Source organism: Abrus precatorius, unplaced genomic scaffold (assembly GCF_003935025.1).
Source record: "Abrus precatorius isolate BTA unplaced genomic scaffold, Abrus_2018 Scaffold3, whole genome shotgun sequence".
Classification (NCBI taxonomy): Eukaryota; Viridiplantae; Streptophyta; class Magnoliopsida; order Fabales; family Fabaceae; genus Abrus; species Abrus precatorius.
Window position 1 is genome coordinate 25,349,356 of NW_020874373.1, and position 19,277 is coordinate 25,368,632.

At 30.1% G+C, this 19,277-nt stretch overlaps 1 protein-coding gene across 1 annotated transcript; it reads left to right on the top strand.

The window, feature by feature from the left end:
- Positions 1 to 13,727: 13,727 nt before the first annotated feature.
- On the top strand, positions 13,728 to 17,549 carry LOC113863205 (cytochrome b5-like). Its single transcript, XM_027496700.1, has 3 exons — positions 13,728 to 13,817; positions 16,833 to 16,899; positions 17,293 to 17,549. The coding sequence occupies exons 1-3, from the start codon at positions 13,731 to 13,733 to the stop codon at positions 17,547 to 17,549; spliced, it is 411 nt and encodes a 136-aa protein (XP_027352501.1). The 5' UTR covers positions 13,728 to 13,730.
- The last annotated feature ends 1,728 nt before the right edge of the window (positions 17,550 to 19,277 follow it).

The window sequence follows — 19,277 nt, forward strand, 5'->3', positions numbered from 1 at the left end:
ATCATGTGGGTGGCATAGATGTAGAGTTTGTGCTTCAAATCGAGATTCTTATGGTACGCTTATTCCTAGTCAAGATCGAGGGGTAAGGGGAGTGGTTGTTGCTTCTTATAGGAATGTGGGTAGGGAGCTAATAACCTATGTCGTACCTAGTTGAGGTAACATAAGGATTATCTTTGCCATTTTTTTATTGATGCATAGGGGAACTAGTGTTTGTGCTTGGGCATCTAGTATGACTAGAAGGAAAAGAGGCCCCTAGATCTTAGTCCAACTTTCAAAAGCAAATGATACAATATGTGCACTATTTTGATAAGAGGATGTTAGACCTTGATCTGTGTGTCATAATATATGTATTATATCATATCAATCAATATGTCACAATACATGTGTCCTAATCGCATCTGTCGATGTATTATAACATATATACATAACAATAGCAATCGATGTGCTACAACACACATATTATAATCACACAATTACTAGACTTTGTCATATCCATCACAATATCATAATCATTGCCCTTAGGATCCTTTAAGGTCTTCATAGTATGGATAGTTACTAGTTAGTTGCCGCACGCAGATACAACGTGTACCAACCTGGCCCTTTTTAGCAAAAGTGTAGTTAGGAGTTTAAGTCAAAAAATGAGTATGAGACCTGTGATGTTTTTCCCTCTACTTTCATTAATTATGTACAATCATAGAAAAGTATTTACCACCCTCATTTCTCCTAAATTTTCAAAATCGTCCGTATCTTCCACACCCCGAGTGTATCTTTGTGACTATGTATATATATTCTCAAAATTTCTGATATCACTCTCTTTTTCAGCATTTATCAAACATTCTCACCCATTTCCATATACTTTTAATAGATTAGTGTGTCATAATACATGAGTTATGATCATATAAGCCAATGCATTACAATACATGTATTATAAGTATACCCTTCGATATATTACAATACCTATATCATAATCTCATCCATCAATCTATTATGACTCACGTATAATAATCACACATCTAACAATTCCACTTTTATACATAATACTATTTCTTCATTTAAGAACGGTAAACAATTTTCATCAATAATATAAATCCACCAATTTCAACATGCATCAATCATTAGACAACATTCCTATTTAGTGTATTATATCAGTCGAACACAAAAAAAATCATCAAATAATTTCACATCACACAGATCAATACAATGTGCCAAAGGTCAGACACCTTCAAAGTCAACCAGGCGTATAATTTAATTTACACACTTTCTCGATATTAGTAAAATTGCCTATCTTAAAGTTTAGTATCTTCTAATATATATTTCATGCAGAAAAATAGTTTAATATTACTTGCACATACATAAATAATAGTAAAATCTTAAAAATTTCTCAGAAACTTAGTTACTCATAATTTTTACTATAAAATTTTATTTAGATAATTTTTGAAATAAGTTATTGGTTTCTCATACCCAAAATTCCATTCTTAGTACTAAAATCTTAAGAATCATTAGGATTCCATTACCCAAAACAAGAATACTAGAGTTAAGGTTCAAAATGAGGTTTTCTCTCCATAAATTTTTTTTTACACTATAATTTCAAGAAAATCTTATAACTTTGCTATTTAGAATTAATTAGTTTAATTTTCTAAGTTAAATTACATAAATGAGACATAGGGTTCAAATCAAATCCCCGTACGTAATAATAGGTTTCTCAAATTGAGTTTTCTTAAAGACCAAGAAAGAGGTACAATGTTCTCGATGGAGGATATCGTCTTACATGTCAAGGTTTCCTTGAGTATTACAAAGCATAAATGAGACGTCCTTATTTTCAATAAGTATTTCTCAATGTCATCCCATTTCTTGTGGTGAATAAGGAATAAATTAAAGTGTTTAATAACTACTCAATTTCAAATATATACACATATACATGCATATTATATTTATGTCCTCAAACACAATATTTAGAGTACATAATATAATATTACATACCGTCTAGATTACTCTCAAAATTATTTAACTATGGAACATTACAAGGAAGGATAACAGTCTAGGATAGTATATTGCACATAATACATAGATAAACTAAACTCCTCCTCTCCTCTTGACTCCTTCCTTATTCATCCAATCTCCCTGGAGGAGGGTCGAGATCAATGCCAAGGTATGCAGCTGCATGGCAGAGAGGAAAAGGGACCTCCACTCTAGCTTCTCCCTGTATAATAGTAGGACTAATATAGGAATTATTAACAGTAGATATAGTTAAGATAATAAAGCCTTGAAACATGATGGTCTGGTTGGAGTCATTGAAACTCCACTCTCCAGTCCCCATACTAAAGTTCATGGTACGTGCAGGAGTAATTGGTGCACCTTCATTCATTCTGCATCCATATACATTTTGGACACATCATAGAAAAAGATAGGGGTGAGTACAAATATTCATAAACAATCTAATAGACAATACTCATGTTTAAATGAACAAAACATCAATTAGACATCAATAATACCAAGCATTACACAATATGTTTGCTTAAATGAACAAAATAACATTTAAGCATTAAGCAATAATCATTTAGTATCTTTTATTTTCGAGTCCTCCATGGAATAATTAATTTAATTATCCAACATTTTATTTTCAGGTTGAGATTGAGAGTTCTGTGTCTGCAATCCAGTTAGTGTCATAGGAACATCTTCTCCCTTCACCGGAGACAGAACATAATTGCATAATTCTTACTTTATGATCACTACCAGCAGCCCACACTCAAATCAATCTTGGTATGCTTTAATGCCTGTCAGGATAGGCTAGCAAAGTTCCCACTACCTACGACACAAGTTAGCTAGACTTGGTCTCTTGTAAGTCTTGGGCACTTTCTAAATACCAACACTATTTGCTCCTCGCCTGTATCGTGGCGTATTCAACCTCTTTTACAATCATAAATACAAATAATATCATAGCCATTGATTGTCCAACATGCACATTATAACATTTCTATTTTAAGAGAACAATCAATTACATGGACATGGCTAACAATCAAAATTTTTCAGATTTCATGAACTAACTTGTAAAATTCATAATTAATTCGATACGAGTCCAAACATCATGAAATCACTAAGGTTTTCTTACTTTAAATATCTACTGTAAAATAAAATTTCATCCAAAATACAAAAGCTTCCAAAGAATTAATGAAGTCTCAGCTTACCTCTAATGTTCTCAAATCATTTCACTAAACAACCAGCATATTGTAAAATTCATAATAAATTCAATTCTCATCTAAAACACATGAGACCAGTGAGATTATTCCCATTAACATGTCTATGTTCATGTAAAAATACTTCAAAAATAAAAATATTCCCAGACATCAACTTGTGCTTTAGTTTCTCAGTACATGTCATAGAATAGCATAATTTAACAACAACATATTGGAAAAATCATAAATCATTCAATTCATCACCAAAACCCATGAAATTAGTGGCATCCTTTTAATTTGTTTATCTAGTTTCACGGAAAAATATCATTAAAAATTTATAACTTCCAGATTCCAGATTAAGCCCTAAACATTCTCTATTACTCACACTAACACACTTATCAGAATCATCTAATTAGAAAAGTCATAACTATTTTATTTTAAGAACAAAATTCATCAAACCAGTGAGGATATTTCTATTATAGTCTCTATTTTTACAAAAAAATAACAATAAAATAACGCCACTTATACATTTTAAAACGAAAGGAGATTTCTCAGTAGCATGCACAAAATGTTACCCTCATACAACAGCACCTTGAGAAAATCATAAGTAATTCATTTTAATTCCAAATTGATCAACCTCAGTGAGCATATTTTCCTCATAAATTATATTTTAATATAAAAATATAAATAAAATACAATTACACTTGAATTATAAGAAGAAAATGATTTAAATTATGCATTTCTTAGAAAACATTTACACATAACCGAATATTCAATAATTCATAACTATTTTATTTCAATTTCAAATCAAGTAAAACCAGTGAGTATACTTCCATTGAGAAGTATATTTTTGTAGAAAAATGTCAATAAAATAACGCTCCAAATACACAGTAAGACGAAAAAAAGTCAAGATATACTGCTCCAGAATACCATTTTCATGCAATAGAAATTTATAAAAATCATAACTAATTAAATATAAACCCAAATAAAATAAACCCAGCGGGAAAATAATATAAATTTTACTATCTTCATGAATAAAATACTAAAAAATCACTTTTAAAGATTTTCTCATATTTTACATTATTTACACTTTAATCCTTATATTTTATATTAATTGAGAAAAGGTCCTTGTCTCCAATTTGGTAAGCATCAAATTGTCCATTATGTCTTCCATGTGTTCAAGGTCATTAATTCATGTCCAAATATGGTTCAAATTATTCTCTTGGTCCTACCACACATGTGGACAAGGATCTTGCATATCTAAGATATTTTTGGTCCAAGTCTATAGTATCTTCCTATTTTTTTAGGTTCAATCTTTCAAATTTATTATTTTAAAGCTTGTTCTCATCATTTGTTCATGTAGTCCATAGGTCCAAATATGTCCAAAAGTCCAAGGGTCTTCATCATAGTCACTTTCCATTTTTAATCCATTTCCTTTCAGAAGTTTCTTTCATAATTTTTTTTTTCAAAAATATTTTAGAAATTTATTTTGACTCCAAAATAATTTCAATCAAAAGAAGATCATGAATCAAACTTAGATATCATCATAAGAATAAATCACAAAATGAAACATGTAAGATTTTCATACAACCAACCACATAACAAGCAAAGTCATCATCAACACTTTGTGGTTCTTAGTAATTTTCATGCATTTATATATTTCAATCAAAATTTTAATCATTGGTTCATCAAAACACACAACTTCAATCACAACCAAAAGGGTTAAGGCTCCCCTTGACTCAAAACCATTTAAACAAGGTATTCCCCTTGATTATGAAAAGTATCCTCCCCCCTTACTTGGTGTTTTTGGGTTGATCTTACCTTGATCTTTGGGTGATCCTTCTCCTCTTCCCTTTTGCTTTATTTCACCTCTTGGAAGTGAGTATCTCCTTCCTTGGCCTCCTACTTCCTCAAGTGCCAAATAGTATACAAAAAGAAAGTTGGGGGCTTTGTGGATCTAGTGGGGTATCTTGATGTTTTTGGTGGGGTTAAAGGCTTGATTCAAGATCCTTATGGTGGGGTATTGGGTGATCTAACTTGTGGGGTTCAAGTAAAGTGTTTGAGATGAACTTGGATGTGTATAGAGAGAATAGAGATGAAGAAGAAGTAAAGAGCTCTTTGTTGCACGAAAATTAGAATGAAGGGTCTTTTTCTCCTTTATGCATGACTTTATATAGAAAATCTCTTCATGTTGGCCCACTCCCATGCATCTCACGGTTCCACCCTCTCTCACACAAGTCTTGATTTTCAATTTTAGTTCCTTTCTGGCTTTTTCTACAAGCTTACTCATGTGCACATTTGTAAATGTCCAAAATTGCCCCTTTCATGATAGTTTTGTAATTCTAGTTAGATTTTAACTTTTCTAGTTCCATTTCAACCATTCCAATTAATTTTTGAAACTTATTTAGTTCAAATCCAATGGCCATGGTCATGGTCCAATTAGATCCACTGGATGAGGATTAGTCCATAAGTTATTCATCATTAGCCTTATCTTCTAGAATACTTATCTTGTTGTTTTGGATTAATTTCATTGGTTCTTATGGAATATGCTCATCCAGCTGGGATTAAACCATAAATGACCTTATCCCTTAATCATGATTAGTCTCACATGGCTCTAAAGGGTCACATGGCTCCTTACTACCATTCCTAGCCCACTTTCTTTCATATACACTTAGTTTTTGGGCCTCTTTTTGGGTGATTTTTGGGTAATTTCTATACTTGCTCTTTCGGCTCCAAACTTGCACGTCCATAACCTCTACACATGGGCCATTTATCATAAAAATTTCATAATTTATCTCCTTCATTTGCTTGTCCAAAATGGGCCTCCATTCTAGGTGTTTCTAGGAGTATTTTGGTCATTTTAGTTAAATTTTTAAATTTTATTTATTTTCCATTTTTGGATCTTCCTACATTTCTTATAATTCATAAAAATATTTTAGATATTCTAAAATGTTAAATAAAATTTTTATTTCTTTTTTATATTACTCAATTATTTACGGATCGAACTTGTTTCGGTAAATTTTACTAAGAAAAAATTCTAGTTCTCAAGTCTTTTTGTACTACTTACTTTTAATTAAATGAGGTTAACATACTACAAAATTATTTATGAAATGAGAAAAATTTGGGGTGTTTCAATAAAAGTTTAGATTAAGAGAAAACTGAGAAATAGGAATGAAGTTGGAGAAGCAAATTCTAAGAAACTTACTTGGATTTGAATGGAATAGATGTTCGAGCCCAAATCTGAGAGAGTTTCAGAGTTATAGAAGGCTTTATCTAGTAAGGGAGAGGGAGAGAACAAAGAAAATAGAGATGAAGAGGTGGTTTTAGTGAAAAATAAAATTTCTCAACGTGAACTTCCTTAAATATCCTTCAAACACATGCATTCTCACTTGAGCGAAGTTAATTCTCGCTTATGCGAGTCCCTCCTCGCTTAGGCGAGAAAACCAGATAATGGTTTTACCCAATTTTCTAATATTCTCACTTGAGTGAGAAATATTCTTGCTTAAGCAAGAATGAGTGCAAAGAGCTCCCTGTTTTCCTATGACTTTTCGCCTGAGCGAGCTATTTCTAGCTTAAGCGAGACCCCTTTTTCGCCTGGGCGAGAGGACAATTGAGACAACTTTATCTTATCTCGCTTAAGCGAGAGTACTCTAAAATGCCTTTTTTTTAGAAAACTATGTCTCCCTTGAACGAGACCTATCTCGCTTAAATGAGAAACATTGCACCAAAATTCCTGTAAGTAACAGAGCACATGTCTTAGTTAAACTTATAGGAGATGAACCTAGAGCATATGTCTAACTCATTTAATCCTTTATGTTATTTTTCTGTTTAATTCTAAGTTCAATTTCTTTGTGATTACCAATCATTCATACAATTATTATCAATACCCAATGATCATGGAATATTAACATTCTTTTCTCTAAACTAACATCCACAATGGTCATGCAAGATAATAATTCAAGAAAGAATAAAACACTTATGAACTTATTAATTTGATAACGATTGGAAGAGAAAGATTAGTTTGAGCCACCTAATACTTTGTCTTGTTTTATCTTATATATCCATTAAATAATTAAGGTATGGTCACCTGACGATATAATTAATTAGGGTTATATAATTATGCGCAATAAGATAAACACTAATTACAAATAGAAATCAAATATAGATTCAAACTTCAAAATTTTATAAATTTATGAACAAGATTTCCATAGCCTAGCTATAGACTTAGTTACTCATGCTAAAGCAAAATACTAAAACAATTATAAATAAAGCCATAATCAAGAGAAATAACAAACTAAAGATGAGATGAGTTCTCGATCTTCAAGTACCAAATGAAAATGTATCAAAAGCCAAAAAGTGGTGTATAAGTTGGATGATGAATTGCTGCCCCGAGGTCTCCTTTTAATAGGCTTTGAAAACCTAAAGATCTTCATAATTGGACTTACTGCAAATGAGCATGACCATGCAAGGCTATAAGCATGACCGTGCATATGGTGGAAGCATTCTCGTGCTTACTTCTAAGGTGTGAGCATGTTGACTGTTGTGAACTCTAATTTCTAACCAATTTTGGCCCAATAAGCGTCTTAAACCCAATTATGGCTTTCTTATGCTAAACTATAAAATTAATACATAAATTAGTGCTAAACTCAAATGAAATAAAGGCCAACACAAATATGGGCTATAAAAGCAGGCCAAAATATGAAATTATCATTCAACTTAGGTCGATTTACAAAGATTCATATAAGCTAAATTCAATTTTAGGATTTTCATAATACAAGTAACAGTTTGGGGATTTCATGAATACTAAATCATTTGAATTAAAATCATAAATGTAATTTACTGAATGAAAAAGAGAATAGATTCACAAACATATGTAATTATGAATGTCATAGTATCCTTTAAGCTAATTGAACCAAATTACAAATTAAATCAAGTATCCTTCAACGTAATCCGCAATTAATCATCAAATAAGAATAACAATCAATTTCCTAATTTAAAATTCTAATCTACATAAAAGTAAATCATAATCACAATTCACAATTCTTAAATTAGGGAAAAGGAGAACAAACTTTGAGCAATGGATACAAAACTCAAATCGAATTACATCTTCTTGAATCTATGGATTGAAAGAGGTTTAGCCTTCCATTAAAACACTAACCATTAAAGTGTGAATAAGAAGAAGATGAGAATTCAGAAAGAGGTAAAAGGAAAACTGAGAGAGAAGTTTTAGAGTCATATATGAAAATTAGAAAAATTAAATTGTCCAACCCCAATTTAGAGCCTTATTAGTCTATTTATAAGCTCTGATTAAAGTAAATTAAATGGCCTAAATTCGGGCCTTAATTGTATCTAAAAGCCTAAATACAAATATTCAATTAAAAGATTCCAAATGAAATTTCGTATACAAAATTTAGCACATTTGTCTTAACTTAAAAAATAATATAAAATGAAAAATAAATCCAAATCCAGTAATCTATATATGAATTTTAAAACCATAGATGTCTAGAATTCATTGCAACTGAATCAGCCAAAAATGATATATGTAGAGAAAATTATGTCAAAAAGTGTAGGCAAATGTTATAATAGTCGAAAATACAAAATTAAAGTATTTATGCATAACAAACCCAATTTATTTCAGTTACAAGTAAATGGGTAAACTCTAAAAATAAATCATATGAAAAGTTTTGGAATTAAAATAAAATTATAAATGTGAATACATAATGTGTCATCAAGGATTCTACTAGCCATCATTTTTAGAGATGCTTGAAGAGTGTTTAGGGTTTAGGGTCATTACTACGAGATAGGAGATGCCACTACAACTTATGCTGTTTTGTGAAATTTTTAATGTGTGGAGTATTGACTTGATGGACCTCTTTCCTATTTCTTTTGGCTTTTCCTATATTTTGTTTGTTGTGGATTATGTCTCTAAATTGATGGAGGCTAAGACTACCCATACTAATGATGTTCAAGTTGTTGATTTTTGTAGGTCTCACATTTTTGTAGGTTTGGCATACCTAGAGCCATCATCATTGATCAAAGTACTCATTTTTGTAAAAGATCCATGCAAGCTTTGCTTCAGAATTATGAAGTTGTGCATCATGTTTTGACATCTTACTATCCCTAAACTAATAGACATCGCCTCAAACTATTCCATGAGCACCCAACACTTGTAGATGCAACCGTTGAGGAGGTTACACTATAGCTCACCATTTCCAAGTCGTCTTGATGGAGTTTTCATTTTTCTTTTTATTACCACTCTTAAATCATACTTATTCTCATCTTATTAGTGTTTCATTGTGTTTTTTTTTTTTGTCACATTGAGAATAATGTATGGTTCTAAGTGTGAAGTTGTTAAGAGACTTGATTTTTCATTTTCCTGTCATTATATTTTGTTTTTTGCATATGTTATGTTGCTATTTTGTTGTTTGTCTGCACTTTGTTGTTGTTTTCATTGAGTTCAGGATTTTCATGAGTAGTATTTTGTCCTTTAAATTTTTTGATTAACATTTCATTTTGTTTTCTTGAATTTCTAATTGTACTTCCATGATCATTGGCTCTTGTTCCCTATTACTCTTTTTCATTCCTAAGCTTAGCCATAGCCCTTCATGTTATCCACCATATCCTTGGCCTCATTAATTACAACCTTAATAAAGTCTTTTTGATCTTTTTCCATGCACGTGTGTTCAAGTATGGAAATTAGAAACTTGTTAAGGCTATGGTATTGTTAACTTATTTGGGTGATTTTCAGGATTACACACAAATTTAGACACTTAAGAGATTAGAGAGCATGTCTTGTGAGGTTCTATCACTTTTGATTCAGTGCTTAATTTGATGTTTATCTTAGTTGCTTGAGATGTAAGAGTGAGATCCATGATTTTCTTGATTCTTTAATTCCTTAGGTGTTGCATCCTGTATATTGCCTTAGTCCATCCTTTATTCATTGATGAGTTTACCATTTTATTTTTTTCTCGCTAGTTATGTCTTGTGTTTCGAGTCTTTTGTCTTTCTCTTTTTGCCCAAGAGTGAAAATGTTCTAAGTATGGAATTGTTTAATGAATCATATTATATTGATACCTTAGTATACTTAACACTAGCTCTTGACACTATTATTATGATTACTTCACTATTTTAGACTATTTTTATTTGTTCGAGCCTATTTGGGCCTTAATTAGTAATTCTATCTATTTCTTGAATTTTAATACTTTTGACCTTTGCTCACTAATTTGGTCATAAATGTTTATTCAGGTGAATTTTTTCAGTGATTCTTGTTGTGTTAGAAAGCTAACTCAAAGAATTTTAATTTGACACATCATTCGCTAGATTTAAAGTTCTAAGATATAAGTTACAAGCATTTTAAGTTAGCCCCTAATGTTGTTAGGAAAATTAAGTTTTCATTTGTAGTTTTTAATTAAGATTGGAGTTGAATTAGACTTTGTGGTCTACTTTACTTCTTTAACTTATTGGATTAGGTTTAGTTTAGAGTTGGCCTTTATAAAAGAAGGAGATGTTGGAGGAATTACAAATCTTTTTGACTTTCTTCCTTTTTATATTTTTGTCATCCTTTCAATTTGGAGTTAATTTGAGTTCTTGTTTCTTCTCTTTCTTCCTGTAATTTTTTTTTCACGATAATTGTCCTTAAACTTATGTTTGTATTTATAATTGTGATGGAAGAATAATTTCATAGAATAATCTATTAATTCATATTAAAGATGTGTGTTATTTAATTTGAATGCACTTGGGTTGAGATTTATTTCATAACCAAATCTATTTTGCGTAACAAAAGTCGTAAGTAGATCGTTTTTGATTTATTGAAATTCTGTGTTATAATTTTTTAATTACATTCTTTCTTGCAATCAAAACTGTCTCCAATTTTCTGTTTCGTTTTTAACATTTGTGATAGTGGTTCTTGGGAGAACGACCTAGGTTTGTCTCCTATTTATTGCATTTAAATTGCTTTTTGTTTAATCGAGTATGACATTGATCATCCACTTGCAACTTCGGGTAGGGCTTTTAGTTCTTCTGCAACTGTAGTGCTCTTTGTATGATTTCAAATGATATCAATAGCGTCCCTTGGTCTTAGTAGGTTTGTGTCACTCGTCATGATGTAGGTACTTCTGCAGTTTGCCCCCTCTAATGAGTTTTTTTATTGCATCTTTGAGCTGGATACATTCATCAGTGGTGTAGTTGAACCCGTCACGAAAGGATAACACTTGGAATGGTCCTTCTAAGTGCACTTTTTGAAGGGTGGTGGTCTAGGAACTAAGGCAAACTCAACCTTCATTATGCCCTTCAAATATGGCTTGGGGTCGTATTAAGTTGGACATATCTATAAAATATCCCCTGGGCTTAAATTTTCTACCTCTTCTTCAAGTTTATTTTGCCCTTTTAGGCACTCTGTTTGTATCATTAAGATCTAACCTAGCATTAGAAACTTAGATTTCCATTCTAACATACTTGGCTACCTTGGTCTCCAATTCGATCATTGTTTTGGGCTCATGCTTCGATAAGGAGATTGCGAATAAGCTTCCTTTCTTGATGGATTCCACTACAAAGTGTAGCTGGATTACTTTAGGCAAGTTAAGGACTAAGGCTGCTTCTTTATAGAAGCGCGAAAGAAAACTTTTGATCGTCTCTTGGTCCTTTTACTTGATTCTACATAGTGTGTGTAATGTTCACAGCAAAAGTTAAGCTCAAATAAACAACTATGAATAAAAGTGGGGGGAAGTGCTCGAAACTAGTTCAAAGCCTTTCCTTTGAGGGTTCGTCAAAATGATCTACATATAACACTTTTGGGTGCCCCAAGAAATAACATTTTATTACATAAAGTATCAATATGTCAATCGGGCATTGTGGTGAGGGTTCACCTAATTAGGATGTAGAGGTGAAAGCATTAGAGTTGAAGCTCTCTTAAGCTCCTACACTTGTTCTAGTAAAAGTTTGTTTTTTGTGCTGGTCGTGGCCCCTTTGTTATTTGTTGTTTCTTTGTGCTGATATGGTAGGATGATTTGGTGGCACAATTTGTGGTTAGTGACTAAGGGAGATTCACGATGTGGGTTGAGTTTTCTTGTGTTTGGTAATGGATTAGGTTTCCATGGGAAAAGTTTCTTCAACATGTTCTTCTAGGCTCTTTGAACATGCTGATAAGGTGATTGTTTCATGGTAGAGGAGTTGAGATAACTTTATCGTTCCTATAGACAGTTTTAATGATGCATGCTAAACAATCAAGATAAGGTTCCTCTGGTACTGGATATCTCTGGTGGTGGTTGACGGTGGTTATTGGTTGGAAGCAAGCTCCAGTGATGGGTATTTTTGCAGGAAACACTAAAACGCTTTAGTTAAAGAAAGTTGCTCAAGATTAGGGTAGAATGTGGTAGAACATGTACTTGAGTTATGAGAATTATCTCCTTATATATGGATCTTTTAGGGATTTTATCGTTTTGCACACTTTAGGTGTGTTAGTTGGACGTGTGTGCATCATGTTTGACTGTGCATGATTAAAGTGTCATTTGTCAAAAATATTAGATCATGATGGTACAATTGTATTATATCACGATTGAGTTATCTCGAACGAAATCAGATTGAATGGTAATTCAAGTTAATATGCAACACCAAAATGTGTAATAAATAATACTTATACATCGATTTTTAACGTGTGTAAAGCAAAATAAAAAAGAATAACACCAAAATATGACACATATCATACGTTAATAAGTGACATAAATTGAAATAACACCAAAGACTAAAAGGTGAGTTATAAACTGTTTTATTTATTCTTTCATTATCTAAATCAAATATTAAAATATTTATCATTCTTAAATAATTAATCAAGTATCTTTTAGAATTTTTTTATATCATTTATTTGATTTTTTATTTTATAAACAACTAACGATGCACAGGTTCTTTCTATTTATTATTTGGAAGATATATTTTTTATGTTTTTATTTTGTATGATCAAATTTATTTAATTTTAACAAATTTATATTTTTCAATAAAAAGGATTTATTTATTTTAATAAAAATACATATTAATGCTAAATAAATCATATGACTTGTGGTGAATTTTTTTTAAAAAAATATTCTTATTTAAAAAGTACTTAAATTTATAATATAAAAGTAAATATTTAATTAGTTAAGGAAGCAAGTCTTAACCTTTTCCTTAATCTTATGTAATAATTTTTTTTACCTTTATTTCTTTTTCCGATCTCTTCAAAGTACTTACTATCAAATTCGTTAAAGAAGAAAAAAAAATCGCATTTGTCATTCTTAACCATATCAATTTTCAAAATAGAGAGCATAATAAAAATCAAAATGATGTATAATTGCGTATGATAAAAAGTGTTTGCATACGTTTATAAAATTTCCTAAAGATGGCTAGGCAATTGGTGACACAACGATCCCTCCCCCTCGAGAATTTAGTAACAAACTAACCATTCTCATCGACCTCCAAGTTCCTCGCATTCAAATCCTTTTAACCTCTGAATAACAAATTAATATCGCAATTTTTTTTATATTCAACGATTTCTTCATAACACAATATTATGTTGCTCTAATTAGACAAATGGGTGGGGAGAACAAGGTCTACACTTTGGCCGAAGTATCTGAGCACAACAACTCCAAAGACTGTTGGCTTATCATTGATGGCAAGGTAACAACGAATACGATCAATGCATTCATGAATGCAAATTTGTTTTTGATTTTACAATCGATTTCGTGTCTTCTATTTGATTCTTTAAGGAAAACTTACCTGGTATGGAATCATGCAATGTTTCAATTGGATCTGATGAGATTCACATTCTGTGTGGGGTTGGAATCCGGTCTTGAATGACACAATACCAGTGTACGATGAACCATTTTCCCACATGTTTGATCCTTTTGGATTTTTGTGTGGTGCGTTAATTTTGCTTGTTTCGACAACCTTATTTTGGGCATTAGGATCCCTATTACCTTTGAAAGGTAATGGCAATCTTCTATTCCCTGCATGCAGTATCTTAAGTGATTATCTACAGAACATATGGATATAATGGTTCAAATTTTCATTATCTCTTTTGAAATTGTTCTTAAGAACGTTTTTTGTAAAAATGGAGATTTCGGATCCATAAACTTAATGAGGTACATGTTCATATATAGAGTCAAAAGATTGAGGAACAATTAATCCCCTTTACATGCAATTTTTGCACTTAACAAATAGATGTGACACAAGATTTTAAAAATGAACAATTCATAAAATAAAATAAAAATGATAGAATCAGTTAAGATTTTTTTTTAAGGAGCGTTTATCTGCAATAATCATTTTCTTGATGGCCCGCTCTTCCATTAACTTACTATCTTATACAGTGGGTTCATGCATGTGTGACAAGATTTCTTTAAATCGGTTTTTCTAAACATGTGTCTTAGAGCATATGTTAAAAAAAAATTAAATAGTATCTTTTTAAAAAAATTATGACATTGAATATTATTAATGTATTAAATTTTATAATATTTTATTATTTTTAATAAGAATTTACTATGTATAAATTTTTAATGTGTCATTCAAGACACATTTTAAAAAAACTAACTTTTTACTTTTTGTACTTATTGTTTAGGTTCACCCAGTCAATCTCCATAGTTATAAAATATATATCCTACAAGAATTACGTTGTGTTGGCTGCATTTGTTATGATTCACCAGTCCTACACATTGGTGTTCAATTTAACTGTGGACATTTTAATTGTAAACCTACATAAGAGCATCTTTTTTAGTGGCATGATAAATGGTACATAGCTAGTCTTAGGAATCAGAGATGAGACATATTGGATATATTACATAGTTATCGGAATTTATTAAACTTTAAAAATCATAAAAGAAAACGATATGATTATAATATAATGTATAAAATTAATAAAATATAAAAACTTAAATCATGAGATATAATGTTTAAAAAATAAATGACTGAATATAAATATAATAAAATGTTAAAACTTATTTAATCATGATAGTATTTAATTCAGGATAAAATTTCACTTTAGTTCATGAAACTTGTAATGTGACTGAAATTGGTTTTCAAAATTGTAAATTTGAAAATCTAATCCTTGAAAATAACAAACATTAATCACTTTAAAGACATTAAAAATAAATAACATATTATTGATTTATCACGTTGAGGGACATGTAGAAATACTCAGGCAATTCAAATGACATTGTTTTGTAACTTTTTATAGGGTAAATTTCTTCTCAAAATTTCAAGTTGAATCCTAACTTCTTCTCAAATTGTGTAAGTTCCTTCAGGGTTATTCATCTCTACAGTAGCTAAATAATGGATTCATTATGCATGAATAATTAATCTTACAACTAGACAAACATGAGTCCACAGCTATGTCAAACATCTAAGTATTAACCTAGTTTAAGTAAAGGTGATGAACAAAGTTTCAACTAGAAAGTTCAAATGAACCCATCAATGCAAATCTACAAAAAACTAATTCAGCTTCAACACAGTAAACCCAACCATTGTTTTCATTCTTTAGACATTTTGAATCATGTATTTTGAGTGTGATTGTGAATGGAAGAAGAAGAAAAAACATTCAACAAGGGTGAAATTTGACCCAAAATAAGTCAAAGAAAGTTAGAGGGAGGAATGTTATTTAGATTAGTGATGTTGAAGCAATGACACAGTACTCATGGATTTTAATGTTGTGTTTGAATTTAAAGAGAGAAATCAATAAAAATGAAGTTAGTGTAGGACATAGTTAATTACAACATAAAGAGTTAATTTAAGAGATAAAAATAAAGCATTATACAACACACAAATATGATATCTATTGTAGTTCACATAAATTTTTATTTTTATGTGTCAGTTAACATGATAAATTAATATTCTTTTACTTATTTTTAATGTTTTTTAATGTCAAAGATGATGATTGTTAATTCTAAAAATTAACATTTCAAAATTAAAATTTGTAATACTTATTTAACCGTTGTGCATGTTTCAAGATCAAAATTAAATGTTTCCTCGTTTGATTTATATTAAAATATTCAAAATTCTCGTTTAGAGTGGAATGGTTGAGTATTTTGCTTAATATCTATAGAACTTATGGTGCTAGTCCTTCGCCTATTTTAGTAGATTGTATTCGTAATTCATAAACTCGCTGTAACTCTAATGTCTGATTGATTTTGTTCTTCAATCTCATAAAATTGAATTAATAAATGTACATCTTAATCTATATCTACTATTCTTTAGTAATTTTACGCGGCTAATATACACATGTTTTTTCTATTGTTATTTTTTTAAGCAACATACATAAATTGTATGTTTCTTAAATTTGATATCTATATTACTGTTATTAGTTTAGAAATGATATAAATGATATAAATTTTGATTATGACAAGAATAAATTAATTTAAGTAAAAATTGCAACGTGGATATTTTTTAAACAATTTCAAGTGTTTTTATGTTGTACATTTCCCCTAGCACTGTTATTCAAAGCATATGAAGCTTCTCGAATTCAAAGCACTGCAACATTCGAAGGCCTGTATATAAAAGCACACACAATCAAACAAATTGTAGTTCATGAAGTACTGATTTCTATTCATATGTGATACTATTAAACTTTTAATAAGCTTTCATATCGAGTTAGCATCTTTTAATGATTTTTCTTTCTTTCTGAATTACCTTATTTTGTAACAGGTTTATAATGTCACAAAGTTCTTAGATGACCATCCTGGTGGAGATGATGTCTTGTTATCTTCCACAGGTATATTTAATTAAAGTTTAAATACATTTTTTAGTTTATATATTTTCACAAATTTTTTTGGTACTCTCTCTTAATAATTATTTTTAGTCTTTATATTTAATGAAATTTTTTGTTACTTTGACTGATGCAATCTACTCAAAAACTATCAAATGTCAATTTTATTTTATTTTAACTTCACTAGCAAGAGAACTGAAAAAAAAAACTAATAAAATTTTAAGGATCGAAGTCAAATAAATTTGTTTAAAAAATATCAAAACAAAAACTTAACTAAAATGGAGAAATTAAAAACACATGCAAATATGTTATAAATTTAAACATCCATCATGAACTCACTCACAAGAGTTAGATGTTTTCCAATGCCTTTAGATAGCTCAAAAAGTGTCTTGTTTGCAGGGAAAGATGCAACTATTGATTTTGAGGATGTTGGTCATAGTAACAATGCTAAGGCCATGTTAGATGGTTTCTATGTTGGAGACGTTGATATGTCAACCATCCCTGCTCAGGGTCAACACAATCCACCAACACAACCTCAAATGAATAATGTGGAAAAGACACCAAATAATTTCATGATCAAGATGCTCCAGTTTCTAGTTCCCCTCTTTATCTTGGGTTTGGCGATTGGTTTTCGTTCCTACACCAAATCAACATAGTCATTGAGCCTGCATGAACCCTTTAATCTTGTTCAATTAACATTAAGCTTGTTTTGATCTACCAAATTTCAATTATACGGAATCAACATAGGATATACCATTTTTTTTCTAAATGGTTTTTCTCTACCGTTATTAATAAGCTACTGGGCTAGTTTTGTGCTCTTTAAAGGTCCAGTAGTTAATTGTACCGAATCTGAATACCTAATAAATTTTACTTTTCAAAAGAAGGATTTTAAATTTTGAAATGCAAAAATACCTCGTTGTAAATTACTCAACATTTTAACTATCTTGCATTTGTAGCACAAAACTCGATAATTTTATATTTACAAAACGCCTCATATTTTATGAATAAGCCACATTAAAGTCCAGTTTTTAAAAATTCACTCCACAAAGTTGCTAATCAATAATCAACTATAAATTTGTATAGAATATAAAAGTTTTACTAACTCTTTAGTTTTAGACAAAAATTATTTTCACTTTTAATTATAAAATTATCGCTTATTTTCATTTTGTTTTCTACTTTTAAGAATTTGTACATGAAAGATTAAAATTGATATAAAAATAATTTTCCACAGTTTTCAGTATAATATTTTAAAACAAAAAAATAATTATAAGATGATGATTTAATAATTAAAAATAAAATTTACAAATATTACAGCCCCTTTCATAAATAAAAAAAAAGAAGAAGAAGATTAAGATTAGTCAATGTAAGCCGTTAGATTATCTACTAATTAGAAGGTATATATTGTATTTGAGATTTTAGAGGGCAGTTTATTATTATTATTATTACTATTATTATTATTATTATTATTATTATTATTAAATAAGCAGGAATAGTGTTAATAAAGATAAGACAAGAAAGAATCTCTTTATAGAGAAAATATTTTTCTATAAAAGTCATTACCACGAAGAAGGGATCATCATCAATTTCTCGAGCTCAATATCCTTTAAAATTCTCTAAACTTTTCTGAATCTTTTGTAATCTTTCTTTTAATATTTTGTACTAGTCTCATCAATATCAATATAAAATCTATTTCTGTAAGTTATTTTTTAATATTTTACATCTCACTATATTAATTTGTTACTTTAAATTTCAATATTATTCTTATTAAATGCGAATGTTGTGTTGTTCTCATTCTTGTATTGTCAAAATTTTATTAATCTTGAACTAGGATAATGTCGTTAGCAAAAAGGTGGAAAATACCTATGTCATGGCACCTAAAATAGAAGAGAACTCTCTCATTCTTAATAATATTGTCCTAGATGAGATGAGTGACTCTCTCTATGCAAAGAACAAAAAGATAAGGAAAATTGGGTCCCTTGACAAATACCTCTAGTAGGCTTAAGGTTCTAATAATGCCATTATTCCAATTTATTTCCATAGAAAGGGAAGTAATATAGTAATTAATGAGATTAACCATATCATGGTTAAGGTCAACCCTACCTAAAGTATTAATGATAAAATTTCACCTAAAATTGTCATAGGTTTTCTCTAAATCAAATTTGACAATCATGTAATCATTTATGCACTTAAGGTTATGGAAAGAGTGAATAATTCATTGAAAAATTAAAGCATCATCAATTCCATGTCTGCCATGAACAAAACTGCATTAGTTGGCATAAATAAGATGGGCAAGGATTCCCTTAAGCTTTGTTTGGGAGTTTGAAGAGGGAAGGAGGTTAAACTCCTACCTTATTTGGATGTTTAATATTGAGAGAGGAGAGTGA

Bases quoted from the DNA above. Each gene is read 5' to 3' on its own strand.
- LOC113863205 (XM_027496700.1), top strand. From the start codon at position 13,731: ATGGGTGGGGAGAACAAGGTCTACACTTTGGCCGAAGTATCTGAGCAC. The intron at 13,818-16,832 runs GTAACAACGAAT...ATTTTGTAACAG, and splicing joins GGCTTATCATTGATGGCAAG to GTTTATAATGTCACAAAGTT. The intron at 16,900-17,292 runs GTATATTTAATT...TCTTGTTTGCAG, and splicing joins TGTCTTGTTATCTTCCACAG to GGAAAGATGCAACTATTGAT.